Below are 13,596 nucleotides of genomic sequence, written 5' to 3'. Positions count from 1 at the left end.
GGTGATAAGTTGTTCCACAGAGCGGGGGCCACGGCAGAAAAGGCCCTCTTCCTAGACCCCGACAGTTGAAATTCCTTGACTGGTGGGGTCCACAACATGCCTCTTCTGCCCGATTGAGTGGGGCGGGCTGATATAACAGGGGCAAGACGGCTCCTCAGATATATATACCTACCTCCTCTAAAAAATATTGAAAGTCACCTGTGGCCCAACAGTGGGGGAGCAACTTTTACTTCCCTTGGCAAGGAATTCCAGAATTTGGGAGCAGCGACCAAGAAGGCCTTCTTTTGCATTCCCACCAAATGAGGTGGAAATTCAAATGTGTTCTTCAGATCTTAAAGTCTGGATAGACTCAAATGATATATTTCCAACAGCTTTATCCTAAGTTATCTTGAGTCATATTGAGCCCTAAGTAACACTTCATATTATGCCCAGAAACAGATTGGTAGCCAATGAGACTACCCCTATTGGAATGCAGTATACTCTCTTGTTGGAGTATAATGCCCTATCGGTGCCCTTACAATTAGTCCTTATCAGTCTGCAGTGTTCTAGATCAGCTAAAGTTTCTGAACTCTTTTGAAAATTCTGAACTCTTTTTGAAAATTTCTGAACTCTTTTGAAAAATAGTCTCACCTATGGCACATTACCAGTCAGGAAATAACTAAAAGTGTCACTAGTCCAAACAGGCTGTAACTAAGGGTATGTCATCTTGGCCAGATCTGGAATCTCTAGGAGGAACATGCATAGAGACATTTAACCTTAGGTGTGCAAACATGCACCTGGATATCACTCTAACCTGCCTGTCCAGTGGCTGATGCCTGGAGAAGACCCAAGATTCTAACTCTATCCCATGCAGGTGCAATCCTTATTCAGTATGTTATTATCCAGTAACTCCATCTCTCTGCTTCCCTTGGAGTGTTTGGGAAGTGTGAGGTCAGTCCAAGCAGCTTGATTATGCTATATGTGCAAACTGGAGATACCATCATCTTTGTCATAGCCTGATTATCTCTGCCCATGTCTGTCGCCCAGCATTATTTTTTCCTGCCTAACCCTATTCCTTGTGATTTAGGCTGCTTTGGACTTCCAAGAATCCGCAAATGTAAAGCACATTTGCAATACCATCTCCTAAGGGTGCTATAAAGCCTATTCCTGGGTTCTTTCCCACAATTTTCTGGAATGACTTGTAGGAACTCGTATTGTGCTTGGAGAGATTTTGAATCTAGTAATCTAGATATTCTGTTTGGTCCATGCTCCCTGGGAGAATACTTGGAGTCAAACAAAATTTTATCAATGTGTCTTGCGGTATAGCTGGGATCAGAAAGCTTTTTAACACCAATTTGGCTTTTTGCCTAGGAACTCCAGAGAAGCTTGCAAACAAGCTTCCAGATTCCCCATTATTTGTTTGTTTGTTTGTTTGTTTATTTATTTCTGTGGTGCCCAAATCCAAGCCAATTCTGAGCAGCTCACAATATAAGGAAACGAGATAAAAATACATAAGGTAAATAAAAATACAATGAAAGAAATACAGAAGATGGAAGGTCCAGACAACCAACACCAAAACATATGCAACTTATGTAAAGTACTCCTAGCAAGGGGTTCCATCCAGCCTGCCCAAGGCCCGGGAGAACACGCAGGTCTTTAAGGCCCTCTGGAATGCCATCAAGGTGGGAGCCACGGAGATCTCTAGGGGAATCTCATTCCAGAGGGCAGGCACCATGACAGAGAAGGCATGCTTCCTGGGTCTCACTGTTTCATTGAGGGGACCCGGAGCATGCCCATTCTGTTGGCTCATACTGGCCAGGCAGAAACCATGGGAGATAGGCAGTCCCTCACATAACTGGTCAGACCTAAACCCCCTGAGGATGGAAAGAGAATTCATTCCTTGCTCCAGAAGTCTCTTCTTAAGAGACTCATCCTTCTTTCTGTATAGTGGTTGATAACAATCCTGGATGGCAGAGAGGCCATCACAATGGGCCTCTATCAATTCTGTCTTTTGTGGGTCCTTTTCAAAAGATGCTCTCGGTCATGGCCCTCTGCCAAGTCTAATAAATAAGGGCAACTGCAATTACAGGTTTTCAGTAATAAATAAAGAATAAAGTCTGATCTTTGGCAGCAAGCAGAAACAGCATCTCAAAACCATTTCTACTGTTATAAATTATATGAGTGTGGCATTTTGTCCTTTTGATCTTCCTTGCAGTTAACAGTAAAGGAAGATTTTAACCTAGCAATCATTTTTCTCACCGTGACATTGAAGCGGATGGGTTTGAGATGATCCTCACTGCCACTTAGCTGTTGAGCAGCAGTAATTTCTCTGCTGAATGGGGCCCATCTGGTTTTATCCCTGCAGCTTTCCCCCAACTGTTTTCCTCTCTGCCTCCTGTGTGTGTGATGGCTCAAAGTCATTGCACTAAGTGAAGAGATTTCTGGGTCACATGCAGTTTCCCCATTTGCCAGGCACACAGAAAGTGAGCACCTTCAGGCCTTTGACCGGAGCCAGTTTCACAGTTCCAAAGCTACAGATCCACCATATGCACCAATGGCCAGGTTACAGTCCAACCTTCCATTCCTCCAGAAAGGAGAAAGTCAGTACGAATAACCAATTTCAAAAGCTTACTCAAAACCTACAAAGTAAAAATGAAGCTATTTTGCTATCTCTATGTGAAAGCCGAGTTTTTCTCCTCCCTGTCTGCATTTTCTTTTATGTGAGAATCAGCAGTTATGTTCACCCCTGGAAAGTTATGCTACTTCAGGTCCTTTTCCGTGTCTATATAAGTGAATGGATTTGCTTGCTCTGTTTCTTGTTAAGGAATCTGGAAAAAGAGGCTGAAGTTTGAACCTTAGGGGAGATAAAGTTGCCTCCCCTCTCAGAGAATTATTTTTACTTTTTGAGTGAGTTCCCAGTTACTTTGATATACTTAGAATTCTTCTGGCCATGGGAAGCAGTTTGATTGAGCCAGGACTGCAGAGAGACAGAAACTCTGCATCAAAGAATGCACTCGAAACTTTGCTATATCCAGTGCTGAGTCCCTGGCTCTCTTTCTCTTTTCTGAACTTTGAAATAAGTGTTGATTAAAGTAGCGTCATTGGCTACTGCTGCCGATGACAACTCTAGAGCCAAAGCAGACATAGACTGTTGCTCATTTCTTACTGAGCTGACTGTATTCTGAAGACTGGAATCATTTCAGAGAAGCAAACAGTCTTTTCTTTTCCCCACACCTGAGTTTTTGTCTTCACACTTACTACAGACAACCTGAAGGCAAAGACTGGCATGCAGAGGGAAGTATTTATTCATTCTTTTCACTCCTTTTGGTCTTTCACTAAAAACCATGTGCTCCCTAGCCTGTCTAACATAACCTGTGTACCCTTCCCAGCCTAGCACCCTTCCGATGTTTTGCAGATCCTTCAGTTTAACCAGTATTGTCTTTGAGAATGCTGGGAGTTGCAGTCCCAGAACATACTGGGGGCGGGGGGCACACCAGATTGAGGAAGATTGACCACTATCTTTTATTGCTCATTGTTTTAGTTGAAATGCTTTTCTGGAAGATCATTTTGTGAAAGCTTTTTATATTCTACTCTGGAGAATATAAAGGAGAGAAAGCACAATGATAATAATTTGTTGTTCAGTCGTTAAGTCATGTCCGACTCTTCGTGACCCCATGAACCATATCGCGCCAGGCCTTCCTGTCCTTCACTGCCTCCCTGGGTTTGCTCAGTCTCATGCTCATTGCTTCAGTGATGCTATCTAACCATCTCATCCTCTGCTGTCCTCTTCTCCTTTTGCCTTCAATGTTCCCCAGCATCAGGGTCTTTTCCAAAGAGTCCTCTCTTCGCATTAGGTGACCAAAGTATCTGAGCTTGAGCTTCATTATCAATCCTTCCAATGAGCAGTCAGGGTTGATTTCCTTTAAGATTGACTGGTTTGACCTCCTAGCAGTCCAGGGGACTCTTAAGAGTCTTCTCCAGCACCACAGTTCAAAGGCATCAATTCTTTGGCGCTCAATCTTCTTTATGGTCCAGCTCTCACAGCCATACATTGCTACTGGGAAAACCATAGCTTTGATTATGCGGATCTTTGTCGGCAAGGTGATGTCTCTGCTTTTTAATATGCTGTCTAGGTTTGCCATAGCTTTCCTCCCAAGGAGCAAGCGTCTTTTAATTTCATGGCTGCAGTCTCCGTCTGCAGTGATCTTGGAGCCCAAATAAATGAAGTCTGTTACTGCTTCCATTTCTACCCCTTCTATTTGCCAGGAACTGATGGGTCCAGATGCCATGATCTTAGTTTTTTTAATGTTGAGTTTCAAGCCAGCTTTTGCACTCTCCTCTTTCACCCTCATCAAGAGGCTCTTGAGTTCTTCTTCGCTTTCTGCCATTAGGGTGGCATCGTCTCCATATCTGAGGTTGTTGATTGGCATTATTATTAATGCCACTATTATTATGATAATAATAGTAGCATTAATAATAATGCCAATAATCTTGTAAATCAGAATATTTCTATCCATGATTATGTTTCTCATTTAAAGGTCATGTATGTGCCTAAGCACATGCTGTGCCTCACTTTTATCTCTTTTGGAACTTAATACTTTTCTTCTTTCTCATGCTATTAGTTTTTATTTTATTTTATTTTATTTCATAAGATTTCTATGCCACTCCATTCCAGAGTGGCTCTGAGCAGAAGTAATTTATTTGGAATATTTTATTTTACTGCTTATGTAGTTCTGTGAAACATAAACAGCCATGTACTTTAATACGATGATGAAATACTGGTACAGGCGGTCTCTGAGTTAAACCACACACAACTTACATTAGTTTGATTGTATGCAAGGAACATAAAACATATGAGCCACCATATTAGCACATGCAGAAAAAGCTGGACACTGCATACTTGCAGGAAGCCAACTACCATTTAGTGTATATGCAAATATGGCAGGCAAACTCTGTAAAAGTTGACTTGCTCAAGCAGTCCAGGAACGGAATGGTGCCATAAGCCAGGAATTGCCTGTATTAAAAAATGATTCCCATGAAGATTCTGTCGAGACCACATCCGCTCCAAGGAGAAGAGGCTGTAAAAGAGACAAAGAAGGATTTATGCTTGACATGATGTCCATAATATCGGATAATTTTTTTCCTTCTCTTTTAGGGGTGTCCCCGGCAGGGCCTGGTGTTGTAGTCATGCAACTCAATGTGCCCAATGGCCCCCAGCCTCCTCAGAATTCATCCATGGTGCAATGGAACCACTGCAAGTACTACAGTTTAGACCAGCGAGGTCAGAAGCCTGGTGACATCTATAGCCCAGACAACAGCGCTCAGGTAGGGAGATGGGGAAGGGGGCTGGTGGAAGAGGGAGAGAAGATTGGGCTGTCTTTAGCTGTGCTAATGCCAGCCAGTCACCATCCTTTTGATTTTTCCTGTTTCTAGGCCGGCAGCACCCAGCTGAATAGCCCTATCACATCCCCCACACAGTCCCCTACACCATCACCTGTCACCAGCCTCAACAGCGTCTGCACAGGTCTTAGTCCCCTTCCGGTGCTCACACAGTTCCCCCGGCCTGTGGGCCCAGCACAAGGTAAGAAAGGTAGTGGGGGAGGACTTATCATAATGAAGATCGCTCACTGTGTTTGCATTAGAATAAAGGGCAACTCCACATAAGTGATTTTGGTCTCCTAGACCTGAACATCTTGCTTGGTGTCCTATTCATGAACAGATGCCTTGTGGGTAGTAGTAGTGCCTTTACAGTTCCAGATTAAGCTAGTTTCACTACGAATTGCAGTGCCCAACCTTTAGAAAATTGTGGAGGAGTTCCTTATGGTTTTACACTATGATGCCAAATAACTACAATATTCTTTTAGTCTTGGAGCTTCAAATGAATGCAGTTCAAATACTTCCACCAGAATCTTTGTCTAACCAAGAACATGAGCATGTTAGCTGTAAATGGGTATGATTTCAACTGTTTGTCCATTAATTTATGGGGAAGTGAAGATCCCTCTTAATAAAGAAGAGAAGATTGATTAAGATCATATCAATATGGCTAGCAGTTCCTCCAAGAGGCACTGCAACCCCCAATAACATACATTTTTGAACAGCTGAAATATCATGAGACCGCTAAATTTCACTTAGAAAAGATTGCCGACATTTGATTACGATACTTCCAGTGTCCTCCCCTTACTCCTATTTATGATACAAAAAGAGAATCAAGTGCCATCAATTAACCTTTCTTGGGCTTTGCTTCTCCCCAGGTGACGGGCGCTATTCCTTGCTGGGCCAGCCGCTGCAGTACAATCTCTCCATTTGCCCCCCACCTCTGTTGCACAACCAGTCCAGCTATACAGCACACCAGGTGAGGGGGAGGGGGGAAGCATGAGGCCTTGAGGAAGCATTTCTCAGCCAAATGGCCAAAATTTTTCTCTTTGAGAGATGGGTCACAGAACCCTTTGACATCAACTATTTTTCCCGACAGAATCCTTTTAAGATTCTTTTCACTTTTAAAAAATAGGAAGCAGTCATGCTGCAATAGCAAGCAGTCATCCTCTGTTATCTTTCTTCTGAAAATTCTTCTGGGCTCCTTTAGGCATTCCTCAAAAACAAAAATGCCAGGTAGTTGCAGCCCAATACTTTAATATGGAACTGTGACTGCCTATTCCTGCTAGCCCAAAAGAGAAGAAAAAAGAAAGGCTGCAGAATATAGTATGTCTTCTGGTAAATGGGTGCAAGCTTTCTCTCCCCTGGCCCGCACATGCTGTCAAAACTCCTGCTGTACTTAAAACAGACCAAAAAGATGATGGGTATGACTCTGTCAAAACAGAGACTGAATATTCAGAGGACTAACTTCATGTTGAAAAACATGTAGAGAATACCGAGCTCAGATGTTAAATAATAGGTGAAAGATTTCCACTGATGCTGCTTTGTAATTGGCTCTGTTTGTGGTTACTGATGACATTGTGGTGATGGCTCAGTAAGACCATTGTCCTTTAAATCTCACTTTTTTCTCTAGTGAAACTCAAGAAAATGTTCGCCATGCAGAATCTCCCATCCGATTCCAAGCCTGCTAAATTTCATTTAGCAAAATTGGTCCTTCTGGGACCTAGTTGGTACTGAGCATTTCAGGAGGTTTGGTGTGTGAAACTAACTGTTCAAGAGTCTTGGTACATTTGTTAGAACATGAGAGATTAAACTTTCCAGGATCTAGCACCAGCTCCTGAAATGAATTCCAGCATATAAGTGTGAAGGATAGCCCTGTGTATCCTGTGTTATGATTCCTTTGCTCTTCCATCACAGGCACAAACAGGGATGAAGCATGGGAACCGAAGTAAGAAGCAAGCTCTCAAGTCGGCATCCACAGATCTCGGGACAAGTGACATAGGCAAGTGACTCCTCCCCCGCCCCCCCCCCCGCCCCATAGTATCCTTCTAGAACTAGAACATCACAACTCCAAGAATTCCTAGCCAGCATGGCCAAGTCCAAGTTAGCTTGGAAGGATCAAGTTGATGTAGGTTTGTCCTCTGCCAAGATGCCAGTGCCATTTGGCCATGAAAATCTGTTGTCTTACTTCGACCAGAGCTTAGACTCCAAACCCATATTTGATTATACCTTTGGGTTCAGTAATAGTAAACTGGTTTTCTATACTGCACTTTGCATCTGAAGATGCAGATGTTGCCCCAGGACATCTGATCCATTCCACTGCTGCTGATAACTTTTGTTGGCCCCTCTCCTCAACAAACATCCCAGGTGCCCCCTCCTGAGTGAATCCTAATGAACTTTCCTGGCAGCAACATCAAGTAGCAAAATCACTGCTGCCAGTGCCAAGGGGCTAGGAACTGTTGTATTGGCATCACACATTGCTTCCAACATAGTGTCACTATTTCTTCAAGCTTCCTAGAAAAAAACAGGTCTCCAATGGCTTAGAGATGGAGCTAGCCTTCTTCATAATTTGTCTCTTCTCCACTACTGCCTTTTCTCTCTTACCCATACTGGGTTTATAGTCATACAGCCTACTCTTTTTTCTCTGCAAATGCTTTAAAAAGAAAAAAGTAATAATGCTGCCACCCATGGTCTGAAGCTAAGCATTTCAGGAGGTTTGGTGTGTGAAACTAACTGTTCAAGAGTCTTGTTCGTGCTTGGGAAAGAGTAAGCAAAGTCGATTTGGACAGGGCAGGCTAAGTTGCCCAAAAAACTATCCATATCAACCACTGAGGATGCGTGCTGACAATTCCCCCATAACAAATTAGAGCTGTTCCTTTAAGCCACTCTGTTTGCACCCTCCAGTGGAAAATTGCCTGGTGCTATATTTGTTACATACCTGTTTAATATTAGCAACGAATCCTGCCTGCAGGGACCCAGCCCAGCTACTAACTGGAAACTGGAACTGCTATGATGCTCCATACTCGAGGCACACATTCAGGCCTACTGCCAAGAGACACAGCCTCAGTGGTGGGGACTAATTTCTTCAGCACAGAACCCTTGTGAAAATGATTCACAGTATAAGCTGACTGTCAGGAAAAATCCTTTTCTGCTTACGTCAACTTTCCCCAGCAGGGCCTTTTATTTAGGGATATGGAGACATGTAGATTAGATACAGATAAAGGTGTATACCCATACCTGCATTCTCTCACACACATTTCCCAACATTTTTGTTATGAAAAATCTACAAGAAAGGGATTTTTTTTTAACGTTTTATATGTTTTGCAGCAACCATTCTTCTGAGAATACATTGGGAGGACTGTATTTAAAGTGAGGTGGTTAGATACATCTCACCAAACTACATTTCCCAGAATGATTTGGGAAGCGGTCACATTTATATTGGCTGTATACAGCTTAGATCTCAGTGTTTTCCTATCCATGTAACAATAGGATTTAGTTCTGTAATAATAAGTTCTTTGGAAGACATTGTTTCTAATTTCTTTGTTTTGTTTTTTTTTAATTGTGCGTATAATGCCCTTCACCCAGGTTTTGCTAGGTGGCTTACCGTACTTTAAATTTACAATATAAATGATTGAATAATAATTAAAGCACACAATTAAATAAAAAAGCAGCAATTAGATACTCAAAAACATTATTGCAGCAAACAAATTTACAGTTAATATCATAATAGGTTAAGAGGCCCATAAGCTATAGACCTCTTTGCCCGGTACTGAAAAGACAGTAAAGCTAGCACCAGGCGTATCTCAGAAAGGAGGGTGTTCCTGAGTCAGGGAGGTTACCCGGGAAATGTGAATGGCCATTCGCTGAGCAACAGGTCTCAAACCAACACGTTTAACCATGCTGTTACAACCAAATGCACCAGCAGGATCCAAGAACATGCGTGGACCAACCACTGCTGCCTCTTCATGCATTTGTACACGCCCTCTCAAATCTCCACAAAAAAGGGAACACAGTACACAGACTACAGGGATGTATGAATGAGACTGGAGTCAGAATCTTGGAAAAGAAGAACCAGATTAAAGCAAGCCATCAACATAGATCTTTTGGGAAGGAAAGAGAACAGCTCCATTGATAATGGGATGTTTAAGTGTACACAGCGTGCAGGCACTTTGATTTGGTTGATTGATGCGCTTTCAGAATGCCTTTGAAGATGAGGGCACATGCCTTCATGTGTTTTTCCTTTTCTGTAACATTTTAGTTAGTAATTAGAGAATAACTTGATGGTGGTGGGTCTCCAGAGATGATGCCCAGGGTTTTTAGGGGCCACAGGTAGTTCTCTAGCTTCAAATTGGGCATCTCTGCAACAGTATGTAACATACTGTATCAAGCTAAGGTAATTGATGGCTTGAATAGGTCTCCTTCATTTAATGTACTTTGCGAAGTTGCCATCAAAGTGCAGTGTGTATGAAGGTGACAGCAGATGCAACAGCGCTAATATGCTTAAAACTAAAAGCAACAGTGCTGATGTTATTTGCTTTATATGGATTGTACGTGATGTTAGCATACAGTATTCTCTTCTCTAAAACTGATTGCCAGTTCCTCATGGTTCTAACATCTGGTAAAATCAGCTGGCTGCCTAAAGTAGTACATTTGGCTCAATAAATAGATTTTAGAACACGTTCATGGTATGTTTAGTGTGCTGGTAAATAGGGGTTCATTGCCATCAGCACCCAGCAGGACTTGATTATAAATCACCTTTCTTCATTGGGTTCCATGCCTTCAGATAGAATTAGAGTAACTTTATATCAGTTTTGAAAGAAAGACTCATTACATTCCTGTGTTTTTCCGTAGTTGGCTATCCCTACTAATGTCTAATATGGTGAAACAGATGGGGAGAAGCTGGCTAAGATGTAGAACGATGTCCCAAAAAAGGGAGGTTGGTGTAGCATTTTGCAGACATTGCTGAGGGACTGAGGCACTGATAATCAAAGCCTGGTGAAAGCAATTTGATATATGGAGATATGCATCCTGTGTTGCTGGAAAAAAGCATTTAAATGAAATCAGGGACAGGCTGTACTTTAGTAATGTAGCAAAGGAGATCCTATGCCTTGCTTGACTTAAGGAGCAGGTGTTCATTGTCTCAAAGGAGGCAATAACTGATTATGTTACTCTTTCACTTTCAACAGAGTGGGACTTCTAAAACGAACCTTCTCATGGGCCTTAGGTACTGTTTCCAGGGCCAGTAGCCCTGGGCTCTGAAGGACAAGAATTCAGTCCCATTCCTGTCAATGGCCTGCGGGAGTTGGTCTCCAAGTCAGAGGTCTAGAAAGTTACTAAGTTATGAAAGCTGAAGTTCCCTCGCATTTTGTTCAGCCTCTTGCTTTTTTCACAGAGGAGGATACTAACCATATTTCTCTTCCCTTCCTTCTTCCTTGCTCTTGCTGCCTCTTCCAACAGTGTTGGGCCGTATCTTGGAAGTTACCGACCTGCCTGAGGGGATCACACGTACCGAGGCCGACAAGCTCTTCACCCAGTTAGCCATGTCTGGTGCCAAAATCCAGTGGCTCAAAGAAACTCAGGGGCGTCCTGGGGGCGGGGGCGACAATAACCACGGGACTGCAGAGAACGGCAGGCATTCTGACCTTGCTGCCTTATACACCATCGTGGCCGTCTTCCCCAGCCCTTTGGCAGCCCAAAATGCATCCCTGCATCTCAACAACTCCCTCAACTGCTTCAAGTTGCGTATGGCCAAAAAGAACTACGACCTACGTGTGCTGGAGCGTGCCAGCTCCCAATAGGGGCAGACAGAGGGGCAGGGGGGCAACAAGCACATTGGACTGGCCTCTCCAGCCTCCCCCCCCCCCACGGCCCCTTGACCAGCCTCCTTTAGTTCCACATGCGCCTCCCCTTCTTTCTTTTTTCCTTTTTTTAATTTTGGTGGTAGAGGGGGTAATTTCCTGGAGATATTTATATGGACAAAATGAAGAGAAGAGACATTGATTTGTTTTGTTTTTGTTTTGTTGGGGGGGTTCTGTTTTTTTTTTTTTTTAATTATTTTTGTGTGGAAGAACATGTCCTGCCCTTTGCCCCCTCTCCGGAACACGTGTATATTGTTTCTGTTCAGCGTTGTGCCGCGGTACGGAGCCGTATTTAATTGCACATACAGATGTTGGCTGGGTATATTCACTGTACATTTTATTTAATCTGGGTTTATTATTATTAATATTATTATTTGGTTTTTAAATATAAAAGAATCGTCTGTCACTTTAAAGCTGTTTCCTGCCTACCTCTCTTTCTCAGACTGAATGTTGGGAAACCCGTCACAAGCATTGACCATTTTATCGCCCCAGGCATATGACCTTAGGAGGCAGGGCTGGAATATTACCTTATATTTGGCCTTTTGTTGGGGGCTGGGGTGGGAAGAGGGCAGGGTTAGCTATAATGAGCTCTGGAATACCTGAGCAGCAGGTAGTCAGAACCTATGCTTCTGTCCCAACACAAAAGTCAGGTAAGACGCTCTTTGGGGATGCTCTCTTTGCTGCTCCTTAATGCACTTTAATTCAGACGAACTACAAACAAAATTGCATACGAAAGGGACACATCAGTTAAGATAACAGAGTTTTTATATGTTGTTTATATATATAATCCTAGTTTGTATTATGTGACAAAACAAGGTACTTGTAAAACTAGTCATTTTTGTTCTCCTTCTCTTATCCGCAGCAGAAGAGGAGTGCATAACCTCAAATTTTTTTATGTAGCACTAAGTCAGCACTCCCTTTGGGCTCTATTTTGGTTGTGTTGGACTTAAACTCCCATTGCATATTGCCCTAAGAGTCTTTGATGAAAATTATAGTCTAATACATTAGAGTGCAATAAACTGTGATTTTAGATTTGCATCAATTATTTACTTTCAGTTGGAATTTACTCTAGTCAACAAACTTTCCCATGATCTTCAAATATGAATACCCAGCCATATTGTAAATGTCTTTGCTTCTGATATTTAGTTATACAATTATTGCTTGGTTTAACAAAAATCCAGTAATAATTTGGTGGCTGCTAAAAGATGACAGATGTCTACAGTCCATTATTTTAACGCTGTTCTATTTATAGAAGGAAGCTATAAAATCAGAGCTATAGGATACATGATATTATTGGTAAAGTCAGGGCTGCGTCAAGTTTTCCCCAATTGCATAATCTTTAGGCCATTTTGCTCCTACTTGCATTTTGTTGTCTAACTTCAAATTGCCTGCTGTTGAAAGAAGTATGGGTCAAGTGGCGAAACCTTGCAGAAGCCTTTTCCTACTCCGTTGGGCTGGATCTGCAAATCCCAGAATTCTCAGTCATGCTAGCCAGAGGAAGAATTGTGGGAGTTGCAGTTACAATACATTGGGAGAGGGGGTGTCAAGTTGACAATGGATGCCGTATAGGAAGAGGCAAGGACGATGGTTTTTCAGTAGCCGCTTTCTGCAGAGTTAATCTGTTATCTCATCCTTAATTAGTTAATAACACCTCTGAATTGGATGATTTCTTTTTTAAAAAACGTAAAAGCTCTTGGCAAGTTGGAAGCATTAGGAAATAAAGGTGTGTTTTTTTTAATGAATTTTATTCTGAAAAGGCAAAGTTGGGAGTTGCTTATGGTTTAATAATTGGCATGAAATTTTTCAGCATGAAGAAGGAAGGCTGGAACAAGTGATAGGATGCTAAACAAGGATTGCTCTGAAACTGTTCTGCTCGCAACAGCCATCCAACATCTAGGATTAGAGGTTATGAAATTTCAAGTTGCAAGACTGACGTCCAGGAAAGCATCATGTCCAGAATCTTCTCAGTTTAGAAATTAAAACACATACATCCGGTATCATTGAAGAACTACTGTATTATAAATCCACAATCAGTACCATATACAGTTGCAAGAAAAAGTATGTGAACCTTTTGGAATTTCATGGTGTTCTGCATTAATTTGTCATAAAATGTGAGCTGACCATCATCTAAGTCAAGAGTATTGACAAATATAATGTGCCTAAAATAATAACACAAAAACAATTCTGATCCTTCATGTCTTTATTGAACACACTCATTCAACATTCAAAATGCTAGTGGAAAAAGTAAGTGAACCCTTGGAATCAATAACTGGTTGACCCCTACCCCTCCCTTGGCAGCAGTAACCTCAACCAGGTGTTTCCTATAGCTGTGGATCAGACCTGCACGTTGTTCAGGAGGGATGTTAGCCCATTCTTCCTGGCAGAA

The 13,596-nt window shown here is 42.3% G+C and overlaps 1 protein-coding gene across 9 annotated transcripts in view; it reads left to right on the top strand.

Moving 5' to 3' along the window:
• R3HDM2 (R3H domain containing 2) overlaps positions 1–12,217 on the top strand; it is a 167,033-nt gene extending 154,816 nt beyond the window's left edge. For 3 of the 9 annotated variants that reach the window (XM_088137957.1, XM_088137953.1, XM_088137954.1), the window contains 5 exons: positions 5,135–5,304; positions 5,413–5,560; positions 6,231–6,331; positions 7,270–7,354; positions 10,810–12,217. In XM_088137957.1, the coding sequence (XP_087994083.1) occupies positions 5,135–5,304; positions 5,413–5,560; positions 6,231–6,331; positions 7,270–7,354; positions 10,810–11,150 (845 nt within the window). In that variant the 3' untranslated portion in view covers positions 11,151–12,217. The remainder of the gene's footprint in view (positions 1–5,134; positions 5,305–5,412; positions 5,561–6,230; positions 6,332–7,269; positions 7,355–10,809) is intronic. The other 6 variants (XM_088137960.1, XM_088137955.1, XM_088137958.1 and 3 more) reach the window with 2 other exon arrangements.
• The last annotated feature ends 1,379 nt before the right edge of the window (positions 12,218–13,596 follow it).

The sequence above is a fragment of the Python bivittatus genome, unplaced genomic scaffold (assembly GCF_059951505.1).
Source record: "Python bivittatus isolate LINGU-HERP-01145 unplaced genomic scaffold, Pbiv_v1 ctg000220_np1212, whole genome shotgun sequence".
In the NCBI taxonomy this organism is placed as follows: domain Eukaryota; kingdom Metazoa; phylum Chordata; class Lepidosauria; order Squamata; family Pythonidae; genus Python; species Python bivittatus.
The sequence above is the reverse complement of the archived record's forward strand: the minus strand, read 5'-3'. Positions and strand labels throughout refer to the sequence as shown.